General features: G+C 35.3%; 1 protein-coding gene across 1 annotated transcript; it reads left to right on the plus strand.

Annotated features, from left to right (window-relative positions):
- Positions 1–1,541: 1,541 nt before the first annotated feature.
- LOC126824752 (adapter molecule Crk) lies at positions 1,542–19,405 on the plus strand. The gene is made up of 8 exons (XM_050554109.2): positions 1,542–1,856; positions 3,791–3,916; positions 7,122–7,284; positions 8,549–8,593; positions 12,678–12,806; positions 13,894–14,016; positions 14,526–14,603; positions 18,579–19,405. The coding sequence occupies exons 1-8, from the start codon at positions 1,822–1,824 to the stop codon at positions 18,702–18,704; spliced, it is 825 nt and encodes a 274-aa protein (XP_050410066.1). The 5' UTR covers positions 1,542–1,821; the 3' UTR covers positions 18,705–19,405.
- Positions 19,406–22,548: the final 3,143 nt, after the last annotated feature.

Raw genomic sequence — 22,548 nt, forward strand, 5'->3', positions numbered from 1 at the left:
GAAATTCTGCCCGGGCAGCGGCACTATCGCCTACTCTATATCGAATTCCAACTGCCAAGGGACCGTTAACGCGATTCCAATTTATACCTACACGGGACCTCGGGTTTTCGTATCATCCGAAGGACTAGACAGCTGTCCTTGTCAGGCCCTCCGTCCTGCATCACTGACAAGGGGGAACCACGCGCGGTGTGAATTAAGGGGTTCCTGATCTCTGATCAGTCCAGGAAAAATTATTACGTATATGGTTAGAGTTTTGTCATTAATAAACATACTTGTTATCGTGATTAGCTGTTGGTTTAGTGATCAGTAGTTACACAATCAACTGTTCTAAGTTAATGGTCTTGAAATTGATACTTCTATCGTTCGTGATTTGCTGCCGTTGGTTTTTTTTTTTAGTGATTAATCGTTACACTTTTTGATATTTTAGCTAGGTTTTAATAATTAACTATTTTGCAGATTGAATATTGGCCTTTATATGATTGTGATTTCTCTGTATCATTGTTATTTTAATTTTGTACTTATTAAAAATTTTACAACTTCACAATTTATAGCCTGTCTGTTTTATTATACTCAAATTAGGGGTTTCAGGTCACGTGACTTTTGCGTGAATTCTGACAGCCAGCGGTTGAAATCTAGCCCACTTCAATCTACGATTCTGAATTACTGTTTTATTTAAATGTATTACTAGTAATTGTATTGTAATAGTTTAATATCAATATCTGCAAAGATACCGTTTATGTAGGGAAGACGCACTCGGCAAACCTCGGGTGATTCAGGTACTCTACATCTAGCCTCGGCTGTATGTAACTATATACGCCTACGCCGGTTTACTTATTAGGAACACTAGCTGCTTTTAAAAAGAAGTTATCAAAATTGAGTCGTTCGAAGCGTGTGTAGAATGTTCAGTGCAAAGTTATCCTTGTTTGAAGAAAATGGGACAAACGTGAAAGAAAAATAGCTCCAGACTTTGAAATATTTGTATGATAAAACATTCTTCAAAGAGGTCGTCATGGGCAACGCCGTTGGTAATCCGGGAACTGGAAAGTAGATTTAATGGCGGACTTCGTCATACAGCCGAGGCCGAAGTTTGCCGAGTGCGGAAGACGCTCGCTCTGACGTCACGCGGCCGGGGGATTTTCCATCAACGCGAATTGCTACGACTCACTCAATCCGCGCCTTCTTAGTCAATAATTTGTATTTCTAATCGAAATAAACAAACAATAGAAACTCGACACCCTCTCCTGTTAGTAATACTGTAAATATTGGTAGATAATAGTGTAGAAACCGATTTGACCGTAAGAAAATCTTAGGGGAAATCCCATCACCGAGATCAGTCATCGACACGGTGTGAGTGACTCCTACAATTGCGCATGCGCTAAACGGTAATCACACACCAGGAACCAACTCACACTGTCACACCAGGCCTGGTCATTTCCCTAATTATTCATGTCTGTTTACCTCCTGATCCTTCCGCCTCAAAATCATAAAAATTTACCATAACTTGTCAGAAACTGTAAATCCAAACAACTTTTTTGACTAGAAAGTCGACCAAAAATAGCATGTACAATCCGGGAAAGGGGAAAAGGAGAAACTTACTATAATTAAATGGACGAACTATCACGAAATCAGCGAATCAAATTACTAGTCTGAATCCATGCGAACAACGAGTCTGGATGATTCGGCTATCGTTTTCTGGGTGATTTGGGTTAGTTGATGGGTGACTCGCCATATTTAATTGATTATAACTTCCTGAACTAAATGGAATAACTGTCATGTCAATGCAATGAAGATATTTACCCACTTAGTTTGATTTCTGCCAACATGGCTTCAGATTTCGATGCAGAAAATAAATACAGGCAAGTAGACTCTACCGTCCGTACACAGTACGTAACACTAACTAAACTAACAGTAAATCTGAGAATACTGACAGGAGGATTGGATTGGAATTAATGAAATAGGCCATAATTATTATATTAAGGGCACTAGTTTTTAGGCCATGGCATGTCAAGTACAGTAATCTTACTAAAAAGTTTGGGTCAAACGAAAAAAGTTCACTATGAAGAATGTCGCTACTGAAACATTGAGATAATTGGAGACCTTTATTAATAAATACCGTAGTTTAATTTCATCTTGTTAGTTTTTAACCATTTTATTAGGCTTATATAGCCCTACGCCCACATTAAAGAAGGATGTTAGTCTACATCAATTTTACATGTGACAGAACTGGTTATAAACACCTAATGTAATCTAACTAAAAACATGTAAATTATAAATATCTTTGATGTGCTGGATCCATAACGAAAGATTTCAAAAATCAGGAAGTGACACAAATCAAGTACCTCTATGGTACTACTGCAGTTATTTGGCCTGAAATAGAGAGCAATCATACGGTAATCGGCTGATTCGGACTATGGCATGGCTGATTCAGACCTAGTTCAGCTCTGAACGTAGGTCTCATTACACTCGCCCTCTACGTTCAGGAACTGTCCTAATTGAATCCTTGTCGAAAATCTAATCGCTTCCCAGTCAATTCTACTGGGCAACTGCTTTAGTTTATGAACCCACAATTTATATACATTTATATTTGAAACTCCTGATTGAACAATAGATTAATAGTTCAGCTCTGAACGTAGGTAGGTCTCATTACACTGACCCAGAAGAGAGACAGTTCCTGAACGTAGAGGGCGAGTGTAATGAGACCTATGTTTAGAGCTGAACTAATTCAGACCTGGCTGATTTGGACTAGATTCTTGGCTGATTCGGAGGGGGCTGGATGGCCGAATGGTTAGCACGTGTGCCATGTATCATAAGGTTTGTCATTGAGTCAACTGGCGTGGTTTCGAATCCCTGGTATGTGACAAGGAGTAGGGTCGCCTGTCCAACCGTGTGGGGTTTTTCCGGGTCCTCCGGTTTCCTCCCACTGCTAAAGCCTCCTACGCACAAGCATTTTACTGAAATAAAATAAACCATGTGTTAGTCCTGAAATGACCTAGTTTGTGTCGAGTGGACGTTAGACCCCATTTCTCTCTCTCTCTCTCTCTCTCTCTCTCTCTTGGGAGTCTTGGCTGATTCGGACCATATTCTTGGATGATTCGGACCACATTCTTGACTAATTCGAATCATGACGAGGCTCATTCGGACCATGTTTTAAATGACGAGAGTATTTAAAATGTTTGCATATATTCAATAATATGACAAAAAAGTGTAATTAGTGATTGATCACTTCAATAGCAATGAGCTAAATCACGGAAAAGGTGCTACAAATGTGAATGGCGATGTCTCAATATGCAATATTACCATCATATAGGCTGCTACCCAGTATTATAAAATGATAACCCAATATCAAATAGCTGTATACCAGTATAATTACTGCAACGAATAATCAATTATCATCAAATAGTGAAATATATGCCAGTATATTTACTGCAACGTACCTGCGATAATTTGAAATGAATGAAGTTGAAATAAGGAAAAACAGTTGTTCTTTGTATAATATTTTAATCATTAAATGTCATTTTATGGGTGCGAAATCAAATAATTCTTAAAATGTGTACATCAGTTAAATTCGAAATGACTTTTTTTTCTGTAAAATAACTATTTCAACCCCTCCATGGGTATTGTCAGACAGTGGCAATAACAAAACATTATTTTCATTCATGCAATTTCCTACTCGTACCCTTTTATGTCTATCATTCAAATTATCTGTTCTATCAATTCATACAGTAGCTCCATGTGATAAATGCAACATCTCAGATGGACAGCTTCATGTTATTTAATTTTTATTTTTCAGTTGGTATTTTGGGCCATTAACGCGAGAGGAGGCCAATGAGATTTTAATGGCTCCTACGCTTGAGAGTGGCATATTTTTGATTAGAGACAGTAAATCTATTAGAGGAGATTGTGTATTATGTGTGCGGTAAGAATTTAATAGTGCTGTTGTTTAAAGCTTCAAATCTAAACCCAGACCATAAAAAATGCCAGATATCTCAGATTATTGTCTCCCCCATCTGTCCACACTTACTTATAACGACTTTACAGATTTAAGTTCTTGACCATTTGTAAAGCTCCCACATATGTGAACAAATACAGAAGCTGTTCAAAAACCATCCTTTCATATCCGGATGTTTCAAAAGTAAATTACCTTCTCCCTTAGAGTTTTACAAAATTTCAATGAAACTTGAAAGCATAAGCAATTTTGAATTTGTCCTAGTGATATCTCACAAAAACTAAAATCTTAAACTGGGATCAATAAAAAAACTCAGCACTCCGCATGATTTATTGATAATTAATAAATTATTGTTTTAGAACCTTGATCGTCAGTCTCTATTTGAGCACCATTGTATTGTTCATGTGTGAAAATTTTGGGAATACAGCTGTATTGTGATCACACCTTGTAAAAATGATAATTTGGTCTTCGGAAGTAAAGCAATCTTGTACAAAGATCGACATACCAAATTCAACTAACATAACTTATTAAAATACCGGAGAAATTGTGAATTACACACCCATCAGGTGTATACTGCACATGTAAACATTCAAAATAAAAATAGCTCTTCGGATAATTAAGTTGCACAGAAGGAGAGGCTTACTGAGAAGACCATGCAAGAAGGGATAATGCTCAAGTAGTGGCTTTTCATCTGTTTGACATGCCAACATGTTAAAGATACATTATGTTAGATTTAGATACAGAGCTAGCCATTCTTGCTAAAATAGTTCGAAAATAGACAATGTCAAATGAATAATTTGAAAATTTCATTCAAATTACTCTATTGCGAACGAAGATATTAGCCTTTGAAGGTTTGACAAGATGTGTGCAATAATTTCAACCACCGTACTGGTTGTTTGAAGCTAAGTCTCGCTCCTCCATCTTTAGATTAAATCAAAATATGGCTGAACTGTTCTAATCTATTTAATATCGGAGAAATCCGATGCCATTGAGAGTTGATTATGGCCTGGATAAGTTAATTAATGTCTAATTAATAATTTAGAAAACATTTCAGGCCTAAAGAAAGACCTGCAATAGGTAGATTTAGCTCTTGCATAATATATGTTTAAGTCGGCGTGTTTTGGTATCACCCTTTTTATCCGTTGGTCCATATACATTTCTTGTCAGCACAATAGAGGTTACAGATTTATCAGATTTAGAGAAGTGTTCCCACAATACTATAGTAACTACAATTTTAAGAAATATTTAAATACCATTATCTGTAATCTGATGTGCTGCTTGCTGAAAGGTGAGGAGAGAGTTTATCATCAATCTTGAATGTTTTTATACAGCTGCTAGTGCAGTGAAATATGTAAACGATATACAATGCCTGAAGATCCAGTTGGCTCATGTTAATCTAACACAATAATTTGAATAAAACTTGTTGTGATTTTATTATATGCCCACATGGAAGTGTGGTCGTCCTACATTTATCATCTGATTGTCTTGAAATTGATATATGTTGTTTACATTACTGAGATGAAGAATCCTATTTAATATGAAGAATCCTATTTAATTTCAATAATTTTTGTTAATTTCTTCTCGAGTTATGGCCCTTGTTGTACCTTGTGTACGCTCAGACAACTGAACAAAAGTATGCATCATTTGAATTAGTGAAACGAAGAAGCCTATTGAATTCCAGCAGTTTCTGTTAATTATGTCTTAAAGGACAATATTGGTGCCAGTCATTATCACATATGTGATAGAGCTGGTTAAACACATTCCAAATATAATTTTATCACAGAGATCATTGCTACGATTGCTGAGTAATATAGGTTTCCTGAATCGGAAGTGACGAACGCCAAAGGAAAACACGATTGTCATGCCTCTATATAACTGACTGATGTGACGAGTGATAACAGATACACGGCCGAATTTCTGCTCACTAATAATTTCTTCGAAGACCAAAAGTTATATGGGACTGTAAGAGGATACCTGACAATTCAATAAAGTAATTGACTGTCATTAGATAAGAGAACACGAGAAAGATAGAAATATTCTGTACAACTACATTCCCTTGTTTATATTCATTCTATACCTTATAAAAACATGGCAATGCACAGACTTTTTCTGTTTTTCTTTCACGTTCTCTTATCTAGTGGCAGTCAATTCTTTTTATGAATTGTCAGATATCCTCTCACAGTCTCACACAACAACTTTTAGTCTTGGAAGGAATTATTAGTGAGCAGAAATTCGCCCACGTATCTGTTATCACTCGTCACTTCAGTCAGTTATATAGAGAGATGACTCATGTTTTCCTTTGGCGTTCGTCACTTCCGATTCAGGAAACCTGTATTACTCAGCTATCGTAGCAATGATCTCTGTGTTAAAATTATATTTGGAATGTGTTTAACCAGCTCTATCACATATGTGATAATGACTGGCACCAATATTGTCCTATGAGGTTATGGCCCTTGTTTCACTTTGTTGAACCTTGTGAGCGCTCTAATGACAAAAGTAATCATCCGATCTGTGTGGAATTTATATGCATCATTTAGATGAGTGACACGATAAAGCCTATTGAATTTCAACAATTTCTGTAAATTACTTCCAGATTGAAGGCCCTTCTTTCAGGTTGTAGAATTTGTGAACCCTCAAATTATAATCTGATCTTTATGAGATTGTCTGGTAATAAATGCCCCCATTCCCCCCCCCCCCCCCCACACACACACACACACACGCACTACCTACAAAAGAATAAATATGCAAAAACCCTTGTCTACCACTCGGCTGATGTAGCTGCCTGGCAACCTATCTTTAACTATTCCGGGGGTTTGGGTGATCTTGTAGTCTAACTCATGCATTTTAGATCAAAAGGTCTGTCATTGAGGCAAGTGGCATGGTTTCAAGCCCCAGCTTGTAGGTTGCAAGGTAAGGTATCGTCACCTGTCCCACATTGTGGGTTTTCTCCATGTCCTCCGGTTTCTTCCCACAGCTAGACAACACTATGTGCAAGCAAATTATTGAAATGACCTAGTATGTGTTGAGTGGACATTAAACTCTCTCTCTCTCTCTCTCTCTCTTAACTATTCAATAATTCCTGATTATAACCTTGCGTCATTCCCTTCACAAATCTGCTGGTGGGCGGATTTTCGCTGTGCCAGCCGTGTTGAGATTGTAATAACTTTTTTTCTAGGGAAGATACCAAAGTCAGTCATTATATAATCAACAAAATACAGATGGGTCCTCCTGGATCCTTACCAAGATTCAGAATAGGAGATCAAGAATTTAGTGATATTCCAAGTCTTTTAACTTTTTATAAAACTCATTACTTAGATACCACATCTTTAATAAAACCAGTGAGTATGTGTACAGTAGCACAGTGCTTTGACATAAAATTAGGCAAGCTTTTGGATGTCTTTCGAAGAAAGCACCAGACTATTAAAATGGGTTCATTTGTCCGTCCATCAGTCTGTCCGTCTGTCACACTTTTGGATACAATAAGTCTATTTCAAATTTAGCTAGTATATTCAAACTTGGTGTAGATGTTCTGTATGTGAATGTCTTGATTGAGTTTGATGATGAGCATTTTAAGCCTAGGTTAAGCAAAGATACACAATTTTATTGGCTAAGACTTTAGAACAATTAACTATGCTTCTAAATAAGGGGTAGTGATCAATGAAACTGGTGTATAGGTTCGTGATAACAGTTTGATTGTTAGATTGCTACAAAGATAAATGTGCAAGTAAAAGAATGCTTGTCATCTTTATTTTGGGATTGAAGCAGCGGGCGTTGGATCTAATGGCTATTATTCATAATCAGTCAAATAGACCCATTTCTGTAGGCTGATTTAACTGAACTACTTGATGGATATCACCCAAATTTAGAAAATTATGTTGCTTGAACAGTGCTTATTTAGTTTAAGTATGATTGCTTTACCTCAAAGGAACTCTGCAGGGCTAAATTCAAACGTTTTCAAACTCTCAGTGGATTCCATCCAAATAGTAGATTTGCTGTATCGGTAGAGATAATTCAGATAAGAAGTATTTTGGTCCCAGAGGGTCAATGTTAAGGGGAAAATTATTAGGGATGTTGGACTTTCACAAGCTTATTCAAATATGTGTACAGGGATAAGCCAATGAAACAGTCTGTTACGGTGATGTCTGATGTCATAGGGTCAAAAGCCGCTTGTATGACCCCTGACACGCCCTTCGAGTACAACTTGTCTGATCTTCATGTAGTGTAGGCTATCGAAAGTATAAAAATATATTTAAAAAAACGAAATGAAATGTAGATCTGTATTTTAATCAGACTGTTCGGGAAAAAGACTAATTTAAAAACCGAAAGTACTTGGTTGCACTTGTTGAAATGCTTTTAGTTAGAATTTTTTATGTTTTGAAATTTGAAACTAAACATCTTTCATGAGAACCAGGAGAAATGAAAATTGAATTGGTTTGACCCAACTGATTCAAAATTAATTTAGCAAATTTTGGCTCTGGTTTATAAATTTACAGCAGCATTATTGCTGTTGGACTAAGTTAGGGGGTACAGGAATCGTTGTTATTACAAATGTTTTTTTAATCTCAAAAAAACTAACTGAATAGTGTGAAAAATATATTTCAGGCACCAAGAGAAAAAATACGAGCAAAGTATGATTTTCCTGGAAAGGTGAGTAAAGGAATTGATTTTTTTTATATGCTCACATTGAAAATGTGTGTTGTTGCCACGTTATGTCAATCTGTCCACTATTTCCTGTGAACACTCTACAGACTGTGTTTATAATCTAATCTTTTACATCAGTAAGATGAAAAAGCCTGTACAATCACTTTGTACAATCTTTTGAATGCTATCATGACAAAAGTTGTCAGGTTAGTGAGACAAAGTAGTTATATCAAATCTTAACGATTTATGTTAAATGTCAATCAGTTTTATGCTCAGTTATTTCCTTTGGCCCTCAAAGCTTAAAAGCTACACTCGAACACAGTGGCGGCACCAGCCGCTGGGGGTTGGGGGGGGGGCAAATCTAGGGCATAGTCCAAGTATAAGGGGGCAAATCAAGAGCTTCAAAGACAGGTTGCCGGAAATGCATTATTTTGGGCACTGATCGTTGAGATAGTGTCAAACGAACAGATTTGAGAACCTCGACGAAGCTTCTGAAAATTTGAAAAATAGACTGCAGGAAATGCAGTCTTGCAGTATTTCAGGCGCTGATCGTCGATAAATAAAGCTTACCAGATACCGCCTGTCGCCAAATCACTAGTTTATCCGACCAGATAGGAAAGTGTCAAAGAAACGGAGTGAGTAAATCAAAGTGAATGAATGTTTTTGCCACCATATTTTGAGAAATAAACTATCAGAAATGCAGTCTGGCAGTATTCAGACACTTGTCGTCGAGATAAATAGAGCTGATCAGATATTGTTCGTCGCCAAATCACCAGACCAGCTTATCCGAACAGAGAGGGAGGTGTCAAACTCGTTGAACCTATACCCAGAAACTTTGAGGATCGTAAAAAGCACTTCTCAAGTGGTTCACATGTTATTGTTTATAGTAGGTTTACAGCAGGATGGGCTTGGTAAGAAATCATTCAGACTCTGCAACATGCAAGTCTATGACTGAGTGGGAATATGCTGGCCATGGGCATTTATTCGCTGCCTGGCATCTTTTAAAATTCAGTGGCATTCATCATTAGGTCTTTCTTTTCAGTCATATTTTCACTTTAAAAGTGGTTGTTTATTGTTGTCACCTCTTTCAGTCGTTCAAAATTGTTCTAGAGGCTAAAGTTACCATCTGTTTTATGTTCACAAGTCAAAGAAATCTATTGATTTTTAAATGATTCCAATGATTGTAGAAACTTTATGTTTGTGAGACAAAGAATCCTATTGATTTACTATGATTTCTGATAATATGAGTTATGGCCCTTGCCTGTATGCTTAAGATGTTAAAGTTATTTTTCGATTCCCATACAGGATAAGGCAACACAAATAAAATAACTTGTTTCTCGGGCACCGCCCGCACGCAAAATTGGTTGCGCGTGCAGTCTATTTATTAGTCTTGATGAAAAAAAATAAATATGTAACGCCCGCCCGCACATCGACAAGCAAGTCGTAAAAAAAATATCCCGCATGTACCTACATCCGCCATACATGTATATCTATTCAAATGTATTAAAACTGATTCAGATGAACATGCTGTCTTTTTTATCCGAACAATGGCGAAGTTTGGCAGATTTGCCTTTTTTATTGATATCGAAAGAACCTCCATTTTGTATCACGTGATATTAATTACCTCCCCTGATAAACTAGAATTTGATTCGTGTTAAAAGTCATTGGCGACAATATTTCAATCATTCGATCGTAATCGGCTCATTATTGCCGGCTTCAGTCGGTCCTTGTTTGGAAAATCCTATTGATAAAATAATGAACCGTAGAACAGGTTAATTAATTATAGCTAAGAATACGATACGATGACGATAGTCGTCATAATGCATACCTTAGAATCTGGGTCATTATTAGCACATTTACGGTAGTTTCGATAATCCGGAAAATAATAATTGGATTACCGATTTGATGGTTTTACTGACCAGTTGTTAGTTAGATTTAAATAGTCATTCAATATAAACACCGGATAGAACACCGAATATCCTGAGAAACACACCGAATATCCCAAGAAACAGTATTTCCGGCAATCTCCAATACCGATGACACGGTGTGACATGCATTGGTTGGAATTCGGTAAATAATTATAAATAAACCGGCGATACTAGATTTAGTTTTAAATACTGTTTACCATGATTATTATTTTTGATACACCTGGTGAAAGAGGCTTAGTTTTTAAAAATATTGTTGTCTTTATGGAGGGCTATTACATAGTCGTATGGAATTTTATTTTAAACCAATTTCAATTATGTGAATTAAATATGGAAAATTATTTTCCTTTCAGTCAGTGTTCAGTCTCAGTGTTTTAGTAGACTTGATTTTGGGTTTATGTTTTAAGTATGTACAATAAAGTTGAATATAACGGAAAGCAAAAACGTAAACAAGTAATGACTTTCTCATTTAAAAAAAAAAAAAAAGAAAGACCGCCCTCCCGCCCCAACAATTTTCAGCAATAGCCAAATTTTATTTTGCACCATCAATGAGTAAAAAAAAAAAAGAAACCGCCCTCCCTCCCTACAGTTTCAGCTGTCAGTTGCCCGAGAAACAAGACATTTATTTTGTGTGGCCTAAGAATAAACAAGGTATATCATTATCTTATCTGGTTGTTAGGGAAGTATCATATATCCAGATAAAGATATTTTGTGGATACTCTAGAGGCTAAAGTTGATATCCGATTGACTTTAGATTTATATACAGTGTTTAAGGTCATGAGACGAATAAGCCTATTGATTTTCAATGATTTGCGATAATTACTGCCAGAGTTATGGCCCTTGATCTCTTTTGAAAAATCTTTGTTGACGTCATCCGCTGTAAACAATCATGGCCGTGTCCAGCAGTAGTTTCACACTGGATCATTCACGTCTATCTAGATATGACACCAGAAGGAATTCCTTCTAAGATGCGATTATCCAGGTCTACCATCTATCGCGATTGGAACATGGCTGAATTTCATTTTTTGATGATCGAAGACTGCTATTTTTGAAGGCATAAAATGATTTTTAGAGCGGCCGAGTAGTGCACTGAAGTAGATATTTACTTTTAACGTCCGAATTGTTGTATTATAAAACTTGTTGTGGACGTATTCAAAGAATTAACCCAAAATCACAAAATCCTGTTTGAAGGTGAATAATGAAGGACGAGTTTAAAATACTTTAAATTGATATTTTCCAATGTTTTTGGTGTTGAAATGTAGCTTATAACCTCTACTTTCCATCTACTGGTGTGGTTATTGATATCTCTTTTAAGCATGTACTAATAGAATCTCCAAGAAAACTTATTGTTTTTTTTGTGTTTCCATGGATACCAGACAAACCACAGCCTATAGTCAAAAATTGACCAGTGGCTTTGTTTGAAATTGCTATTAGCATTGTGCATGCCAAATTTAAAGAAAATTCATGCAGGCATAACTGAGAAAATTTGACTTTTATTGTCATCAGCACTTTTTATTGTCATGCTTTTGGGCCAAGATTGGAACATAGTTGGTAAATAAAATTGGTATTTTTTTGGTGATTAATATGGAGTTTACCAACCAAAATAACTCAAAATGTCATATCGTATCAACAAAAATTACAGTGCTAGCTTTAAAATGTGCATTTAAGACTGTACAACACCCTTTATATCAGACTAACTTTAAATTTATGCACAGTGTTTAAGGTCGTAAGACGAAGAAGCCCAGTGATTTTCAATGATTTCCGATGATTACTACCAGAGTTATAACCCTTGATCACATTGAAAAATCTTGTGGATGCTCTTAGATTGATTAACAGAGTTTAAGGTCTTGAGACGAACAAGTATATTGATTTTCAATGAATTTTGATAACTTGAACAGCTAAATTCATGATATTAAATGTTTCGTATACTAAACGTTAGCGTGGGGCAGAACTAAAAGCCAAACTTTTTCTAATGATTTTCTGATAATTACTTAATGAGTTGCTACTCTTAATCAGGTTTTAGTGTATTATAAATGTTTCATTACCGACAATAGACAAAATATGCAACAACTCTTGGTGACTGCTCGGACGACTTAACTGCTGTGGGCGTATGTTTTGTTGCCTGGCAACCTACCTTTAATTGGTTTCAATCCTCACTTTTTCAGGACCTTGAAGATCTTCCATTTCTGCGAGGTGATGTATTAGAAGTTATATCTAAAGATGAAGAGAAATGGTGGACGTGCAGAAATAAACATGGACAAGTTGGTCAAATACCAGTTCCTTATGTAGAAAAGGTAAGAATTAATTTATTTGAACATTTAGAATGGGGGGTGCATGCTTATATTTTTGCTTCCATTTGCTTTTCTGTCACTTATTCATGAAACATTGTTAAATGTCTTAGTTTTGCTACTAAATTCCTGATTTGCTTTTTTCGGAAAATGTAAAATTTCACACAGCCTTGGTAGTTGGTAGTCAAATTGATAATTTAACATTTAATTAAGAAATCAAATTACCAACCCTAGATTATGTCCTGTCTTTTCTTCAGTCAGACTTAAAACAGGACCATCAATTTGATTCACAGCTAATAAAAAATGGTGACCATCTTTTTACGTATACGTGTACGTATCCATCGCCTCCGTCCGTCCGCCGTCCACAATTTCTTGTTATCGCCTTAAGTTATCATTCCGTTTGTTTTAAAATTGATATATGTATGAAATTTATATGCGTCATTTAGATTAGTGCATCATTTAGATTAGTGAAACGTAGAAGTCAATTTAATTTCAGCAATTACCGTCAATTACTTCTAGATTTATAGCTTTTTAGTTTTTGAACCTTGTAAACGTTCGATTTTCAAAAGTTATCATCAGATCTGTATGAAATTTATATGCATTATGTAAATTAGTAAAATGAAAAATCCTGTCAAATTTCAACAAATCCGTAAATTACTTCCAGAGTTAAGGCCTTTGTTTCAGTTTGTAGACAGACCCTTGTGAACCCTCAAACGCCGAAAATTATAATCTGATCTGTATGAAATTATCTTGTAAATGCCCACACTTACCCTTGTCGACTGCTTAGACGATTTACCTGCTGTGGGCTTATGTTTTGTTGCCTGGCAACCTTTCTTTACATAGGGAGCCGCATAGATCGATGGAATTTTCAATTTGTAAAATCATTGTAAATACTGAATAGAATTGAACAATCTTAGGAATCCTGTCCCTATTAGAGATCCATTGCTTGTGAACTCATGATACTACAGTTATCCACTATTTATGTTATGAGACAAAGAAGTCTATTCTGACCAGAAGTGAAGATAAATATGAAAGCTTTTAGCTTGGCAGATCTAGTTATTATTATTATATTTTGAAATGTTATTTTGTGTAGTACGAAATAAATAATCATCCAACAGAAGAACTTGGTATGGTTTACAGAACACCAACTACTGTAAGTGACTCTGTGATGTCATCTACTACCAATATAGGCAATCGTCATTCAGCTCTTAATAATGTAGGTAGACCAATTCAACTATATAATAGGATAGTAATTGAACAAGTTTGTTATACACCCACATGGAAATGTTGACATATATTGCTGTCACTCCCCGTACATCTGTTTGTCGAACCATCCGTTGTCCACAATTTCTTGTGAACGCTCCAACGCCAAAAGTTATCATCCGATTGTTTTAAAATTGATATATGTTGTTTTCAGTGAGATGAAGAATACTTTTTACTCATGTCATCAGCAATTCTTGTATGTTAACATAATGAATGTGGCTTTCCAAAAAAATGTTTGCAAAATCTGAAGAAGAGCCCGGTGGAAATATATTTAAGGAAATAAATTATAATATTTCAATAGTGTTAGCTCAAACGAAGCTGAGCAAGTGTGTTATTAGTCACATGCAGAGCAATATATTATTGACAAAATAGTAATTTTTTTATTACAGTGGTTTTGATTACAAAGATGCTTTTGTGACTAAATTATGTGATTGATGATTTGATGAAACTTTTGTTTTCTAGGTAAAGCTTCCAGCAAAAGCATGTGTAATACAAGATAGAATACCAAATGCTTATGATAAAACACAATTAAAACTTTTGGTAGGTGAATATTCATTTGTTTTAACGAATTAGCTTGAGCCCATAGGGATTGTTTCAGGGACATTGCTATGGTGCCACACCATAAATAGATATCTCCCAATATCTCCAAATATTTCGACAATTACGGTATACCACAATAAGTATATAAATAACACGGTTTAACTTACCACCTCACATTTATAGTCCCTAAATAAACGGTTGTGTTGTATTTAACAAGTTATAAGCATTTCAAATAATTAAAGAATTAGACTGAAAAAGTTGTCAAGCCACCGCTATTAAATCTGGGCAGTTTTTAGTGCAAAATAGATTATCTGCCCTTGATATGAAATTAATTCCTCTTAACCAGTCTATTGACCATTCTTCGGCTGATAACCAGGCCAGGATAATTAAGCCTATTTTCTACGAAACGTTACAGAAAGCTAGATTAATAATCTAATTTAGAAACCCTCATTTTAGGCAACTCAATGATTGTTTTGAGAGCCTTGTAAAAACAAAAGCAAGATACTACTAGTATGCTATTCTTTTGGCTGTGTGGGGCACCCTAACATTGCTCGTTCATTTTCTTTTCCTTGACATTGGCACCTCCTACTAAAAAAATATTTTTCGGTTAATAGCATTAAGTGTAGTTTAATGGTTGAGGGCGAGACATTAAGTATTATATTGATATTGCACAAGGGTAGCTCTGAGTGTTAAACAACTTAAAATACAGACACTATCTAGCACGTGCATTTCAATGAAATATACATCACACGGGTCCAATAATTAAACTAGTATAAATAATGTACACTTGGCACATTGCCCGTAACTATACATAATGTCGAAATGGTGTGATATTTTAATCCTTTACTAATTAGACTCTGTGCCAAATATGCTTGTCAATGTTTGGTTAGTAATTCATTGATTATTACTTGATTATTCTCCTGTTCAAATTTATTATTCATATCAACTTTATACTTGTTATTTTTTATACGACCACATGGAAATGTGGACGTATATTGTCATCACCCCCATCCGTCCACAATTTCTTGTGAACGCTCAAACGCCAAAAGTTATAATCCGATTCTTTTAAAATTGATATAATATGTTGTTTACATTCGTGAGATGAAGACGCCTATTTAATTTTAATAATTTCTGTTAATTACTTCTATAGTTATGGCTCTTGTTTCACATTGTTGCACCTTGTGAACGCTCTAACATCAAAAGTTATCTTCCGATCTGTTTGAAATTTAGATGCGTCATTCAAGTTAGTAAAAAGAAGAATCCCATTGAATTTCAACAATTTTCAGTAATTACATCTTAAGTTATGGCCCTTATTTCACTTTGTTGAACCTTGTAAAAGGTCTAAACATCAAAAGTTATCAAACAATATGTATGAAATTTAGATGTGTCATTTAAAGTATTAAAAAGAAGAATCCTATTGAATTTCAGCAATTTCCGTTTATTACATCTAGAGTTATGGCCCTTATTTCACTTTGTTCAACCTTGTGAAAACTCTAACACCAAAAGATATAATCTGATATTTGTGAAATTTATATGCATTATTTAAATTAGTAAAACAAAGAAACCTGGTGAATTTCAGCAATTTCCATTTATTACGTCTAGAGTTAAGACCCTCGTTTCACTTTGTTGAACACTCTAATGCCAAAAGTTATCATCCAATCTGTATGAAATTTATATGTATCATTTAGATTAGTGAAACGACGCAGCCTATTGAATTTTGTTCAACCTTGTTAATGCTCGATATGTATGAAATTTAGACAGAGGTCTATTGAATTTCAGCAATTTCCGTCAATAATTTCTTAAGTTATGGCCCTTGTTTTACTTTGTGAACCTTGTGAACTTTCGAACGACAAAAGTTATCTGAACTGTATGAAATTTATATACATTATTTAAATTAGTAAAACGAAAAAGTCTGTCAAATTTCAACAATTTCTGTAAATCACTTCCAGAGTTAAGGCCCTTGTTTCAGTTTGTAGAACCTTGTGAACCCTTAATCGGCAAAAATTATAATCTGATCTGTATGAAATTTTCTTGTAAATGCCCTCAATTACCTACAAAGAATAATTATGTGACAACCCTTGTCAACGGCTCGGACAATTTAATTGCTGTGGGCGTATGTTTCATTTCCTGGGAACCTATCTTTACATAGGGAGCAGCATAGATGTATGGAATTTTCAATTTGTCAAATCATTGTAAATGCAGCAAGTAAAAGTATATTGGAGGTTATTGTGTTTTAATTACCTTTTCTACTTATATGTAATTAAACACACACCCTTTTCCCTGGGCAGTCCCACCTGAGGGGGGCTTGTTATTTAGGGTAATGAAAATTTGTAACTTTTTCCATCACTTGCAAATGAATGAACAAAAGATGGATGCCAATTGCAAGTACAGCTCATATAGTGATCCAAACTACAAGATTATGCTAAATATAGTTTAACATAAGTACAGTTCATATCCACGCTATGAGATTATGCTAAATTATATAGTTGCCATAATTGTCCCCTTCTTTAGCAGGAAAACAGGGGACTTAAAATGGGTCTGTCCGTCACACTTTTTGGGGCACAATGTTCAATTCTTATTGAGTTAGAATGTTTAAACTTAGTGTAGGTGTTTTTTAGGTCAATGCCTTGATGGAGTTCGAAGATGAGCAATTTCTTTTTAGGGTAAACAGATATAAGCAATATGATTGGTTGGTGCTTTGGGACACGATAACTTTAGTTCTAATTAAATGAGAGTGATGAAACTTGGTGTATAGTTTCATTACATCAATACCTCAGTTCAATAATGAGCATTTTCTGCTCAGGGTAAGCAGAGCAACAAGCAATTTGATTGGTCGAGAATTGGGAATACAATAACTCTACTTTGAATTGAGGTAGAATGTTCGTACTTGGAGTAGGCATTCATTGGAGTTCGAAGATGAGCATTTTCTGCTTATGGTAAGCAGAGATACATGTAAGCAATTTGAATGGTTGATGCTTTGGGACACAATAACTTTAGATCTAATAAGTGAGAGTGATGAAACTTTGTGTATAGTTTACATCACATCAATACCTTGACTAAGTTTGATACTGAGCATTTTCAGCTCAGAGCAATAAGCAATTTGATTGGTTGAGACTTTGGAGGTTGACAACTTTGATTCTAATTGAGTGATTGTGATGAATCATGCGCATTTTCCACTATGGCTAAGCAGAGATAAGCAATTTCATTGGTTGAGACTTTGAAACATGATAACTTTGGTTCTAATTGGGTGAGAATGATGAAAACTCTTCAGTAGAGATTCAATATATCAATACCGTGACTAAGTGCGATGATGAGAATTCTCTGCTTAGGCTAAGTAGCGATAAACAATTTGATTGGTCAAGGCTTCAAAACATAACAACTCTGCTTTTAATTGAGGTATAGATGTTCATTCTTTAAAGCTTATCAGAGCCAAGCAATTTCATTGGTTGATGCTTTGGGACAAGATAACTTTGATTCTAACTGATGGAGGGTGATGAAATTCAGTGTATCCTGACTGAGTTTCATCTTGATTTTATGCTTAGACTAAGCATAGATAATCAGTTTGATTGCTTGATACTTTTGAAAAAGATAAATGTGCAATTAATTAATAAGTGTCATCTATTTATTTTGGTATTTCGGCAGGGGACATCAGCATCACTGTTGGCTTGTTTATAAAAATATGCAGTCATAAATCCAAATTTGAAGATCCAGGGTGATTAATAGCCATGTACGAGGAAACAGATACTGGTTTCAAATGTATAACATATGTGTTATTTGGGGGAAAATAAATTTTTCCTGAATTCCCGGGAATGGAGAGGGGTTGAGTGTTATTTATGGCGGCGTGTTAATTATACATGAGTGTTTATGGGGTAGTCTTTGATTGCACTGTTAACTGATGGGTGATAGGGGCCTATGTGCCTGTTATTATTTTACTGTACGAATGACAAAGTAAATAACAAATTACTTTCTTTTCAGAAAGGTGAAATTATTACTGTTACGAAAATGAATGTGAATGGACAGTGGGAAGGTGTACTCAATGACAAAACAGGCATTTTCCCCTTTACGCATGTTAAATTTGTTGATGATCAGAATGGTTCATAATAAATAATCTTAAATATTTGTACAAAAAAAAATTATGTACTACAATGAATTTAGTTAAATAGTAATCTTTAAGTACTACAGTATATAAATTTTATATATGTAGTAATTAAATCAATTCTCATATGTCAGAGATAAACCCTGATATGGAACAGAAAGAAAACAGAAATAATTCCATACACATATATATATTTTTGAACAGATATTGTGTTATTTTAATGTTTATAACTTTTATTAATGAGATAACCATAATGTCTAAAGTGTCTTATTCTTTTCTAAGCCATTTTGACGATAATTGTGATGGTTGATTGGATAGAATGGGGTTTAATCAACACTTTATTTAGGTCATTTTTAGACTAACAAACAATAGTATTCATTTTTATGGTCACATGGTCAGTGTGAGTGAAGAAATTTTGCAGGGACAATGGTGTTGTAGCCTAAGCTTCTTTGATTAGTATGTGGAATTCAATTTTGTGTAAAGCAAATGCCCACATGGAAAGGGTGTAAGCCCCTCAGAAGAATTTGGAGATTTATAACTTCCTTTATCTCTAATCCTGCCACTTCTGCTAAAGACAAGAATTTTGGATAGGATTAAAAGTGAACAATGGCGTGCAGAGAGAGGGCGATGGCTCGGACATCCATTATCGATGTTAACTTTGTTGTACAAGCTGCCTTTCTTAATTTGAATAAAACCTTTCATTTTTTTTTTTTTTTACATATTTAAAATGTCTTCCTTTCTCACATTTCTCAGTACTAAGAGATGGCCCTGAGCATCACTAAACCTCTGCATGCCACTGCATGTTGTAAATTTATATAAAATGTCTTTCCTTAATATTTTGTATTTTAAGAGAGTATAGTATAGTATAGTATAGTATAGTATAGTATAGGTAGGTGGACCTCTCCGGTCTTGACGCTGCTAGCTTAATTTATAATAAGGAAATGCACAGATTGTCCGGAACAAAGTCATCCTTGCACTCGTGTAAACAGTCCCATAGAGATTAGAAAATGCTCTCAAGGACTCAGTCCTGTATCATGTTCCGAATGTAAATGGGGAGATAATTCTGAAATTTGTGATCAAAAAAAAAAATGTTGTGTTTAGAATCACCAAAATATAAGTTTGACGGACTGACAGATAACGAATGCAGTTTGGCTACAATACACATTCATGTTAATTGTGGGTGTATAAAAATCACTTAAAAGTAAAATAACGACTGATTTGAATTTAAATAAAGATTATAAAAAAAACCAAAAGTTATTATTCATAATTATTTGTACATCCACTATTTTGGTGTAATAAATTAAACTAGATATATATATATATATGTTACTAGTTTGGTTCCAATCAAGTGCCCTTTACTTCAAGAGATACATAAACAGATCAATGGTTCAGTTTTTAAGTCAAAATGTCTATTAGCAAAAACAATGTGCAATAAACACCATTGCTTCCTCCCTAAATTCAATGTAAATACAACATGTAATAACAAAAGCATGAAAATATTTGTACCAATCTATACATAAACATTATCTACATTAGACAAATTCAGTGTGATAATGCAAAATATTTATGCACTTTTATGTAGTTTCACAGAAAATTCTAATGTTTTCTGGATATGTTATTGTTATGTACAAATAAATATGTTTTACACAAAACATACAGCAGTGAAAAGGTATCTAGAAGTAAATACAAACGAAATAAAATGGGGTTTAACATCCCACATACAGTGTGCTATGAGGGAAATTTTGCCCGGACAGTGGCACTACGACCTACTCATATATATCGAATTCCAACTGTCAAGGGATCTTTTACGTGCATGCCAATATGTACATGGTACCTCAATTTTTCATCTCTATCCGAATGACTAGAGACTGTCCTAGCCAGGCCCCTTGTTCTGCAAAACTGACATGGGAGAAACCAGTCCGGAAAGTCAGGAGGAACTTTCTCGGCCAACACCGGAGCAAACTCAAGATATCTTGGTTAGCTAGCCAACGGCATTCTCACTAAGCCACTGCGGCTCCTCCAAATCAAAATCGCATTCACGGAATTAAAAAAATATAAACCATTTCTACTTCTTAATTCATTTCAGGTAAAAACACAACAGGTTTATAATATGAAATATTACTTTGTCTTCGTGTGCAACCTGGCAAATAAAAACAAACAATCAATTAGGTGATTTTTTTTTTAAATCTTGTTTGGAGACGCTTTATCAATCTTACCACAATATAATAAAACAAAATAATGCTTAGACGGGTTTAAAATTGCCCTTTAATTTTGGAAGTAAACAAATGTATAACAGCAGCTTTGTCTCGGTAATAAGATAGACAGACAGCAGCTTCCCCAAAAGGAAACTTGGATGTTGACCAAATTTGGTCACGAAATCTGATCTCTTGTCCAGTTCACAAGCTTGAAAAAAAAATGGCAAAAATTGTAGGCTCTATCGCGATCACAATGCAATGCTTCAAACCAAAATTAAAAAAAAAAACAACTGTATTATAGAACCAGCGGCTACCAGGCAGGACACGCCCACATTTTGCAAGCGATGGATAGAGAACAAGCTAAAAACAAACGCGATTTTTTGTACAATCAGGGGCAAGAATCCAGAAAGTTATGGCCTGAAATATCAAAAGGGAAAGAGATCTTTGGGATATAAAGATATTGGCTTGTATAGCGTGTTGTCGCCTCACATTTTGTCGTAACTTCGACTTTTCGACTTTCGTGTTTTGAAGAGGCGAAAAGTAGAAATTATGAATGGTAGTTATAGGCTTCGATAGTCTTTAGCAGTGGCAGGACCAAGACAAAGACCACGCCAGTTGACTCAATTCGCCCCCATCCCCAAACTTGGAACATAAACTTTTATGGGAATTTGAATGGCGTCAAAATTATATCGAAATTTTCTTCATGCCATGAGGTACTGTGTGTGGATGAGATGATATAAGATTGTTGCGTGCAGCCACATTTAATACTTTTTCATCTATACCGACATATTTCAAAATATTGTATAATGTGGGCCAAATTGATCAAATGAAATAGATTATATAGTTTCTTAATTAATTACATCTGTAAAGATGTAGTTAAAATTGTTTACAAATAAAATATTTCATAATCGATTTTTTTACTGAATCCATATTCATAGATACGAGGGAGGACGCCAGTCTGGTAATTTTGGTTCGAAACGAAAGTTGAACAAGCTCTAGGTAGACGTAAATATGAGCCGTGGCTTAAATTAAAAGCTTCTGAAATCATGTTCAGACTAGTGACGATTATCATGTTTAGTATTAGAGTATCGCATTCAATGCAAAGAGCGAAATTTCAAAACTTAGCCGTCTCTGAAATTCCAGCTGAAAAGTATTCATTTTGTGTTTAATCCGAATTAGGCACGTGTTCAATATCTGTATAACCCATACACAGGTAACCCAGGTTTTGTTTAACTAATAACTGGTTACTCAGGAGATGACCATTTTCGACCGATGGCTGGAAGACGAAAAGGCCGTCATTCCAAATTTGGTTACTCAACGAGAATTAACAAAAGATGACGAAATGGGGATTAACCATTCCCGCGGGAGTTGTAGCCACGGGGGCTAAGTGGGTAAGACGCTGGCTCGCTAGCCTGGAGGTCGCGTGTTTGATCCTTGCATTGGCCGAGAAAGTTCATCGGGATTTTCCAACGTGGTTTCTCCTTGTCAGTGGTGCAGGGCGGAGGGCTCGACAAGGACACCTGTCTAGTCGTTCGGGTGGGACGAAAAACCGATATCTCCTGTATATAGCCTACATTGGCGTGCACGTCAAAGATCCCTTGTCATTTGGAATTCGATATAACAGTAGGCCATATATAGTGCCGCTGCCAGGGCA

This window comes from Patella vulgata, chromosome 6 (assembly GCF_932274485.2).
Source record: "Patella vulgata chromosome 6, xgPatVulg1.2, whole genome shotgun sequence".
Classification (NCBI taxonomy): Eukaryota; Metazoa; Mollusca; class Gastropoda; family Patellidae; genus Patella; species Patella vulgata.

What these genes read in the sequence shown, in the direction of transcription:
- LOC126824752 (XM_050554109.2), top strand. Translation starts at nt 1,822, where the DNA reads ATGGCTTCAGATTTCGATGCAGAAAATAAATACAG. An exon ending in GTCATTCAGCTCTTAATAAT is followed by an intron (nt 14,017 to 14,525) that starts GTAGGTAGACCA and finishes TTTGTTTTCTAG; the next exon opens with GTAAAGCTTCCAGCAAAAGC. An exon ending in AAACACAATTAAAACTTTTG is followed by an intron (nt 14,604 to 18,578) that starts GTAGGTGAATAT and finishes CTTTCTTTTCAG; the next exon opens with AAAGGTGAAATTATTACTGT.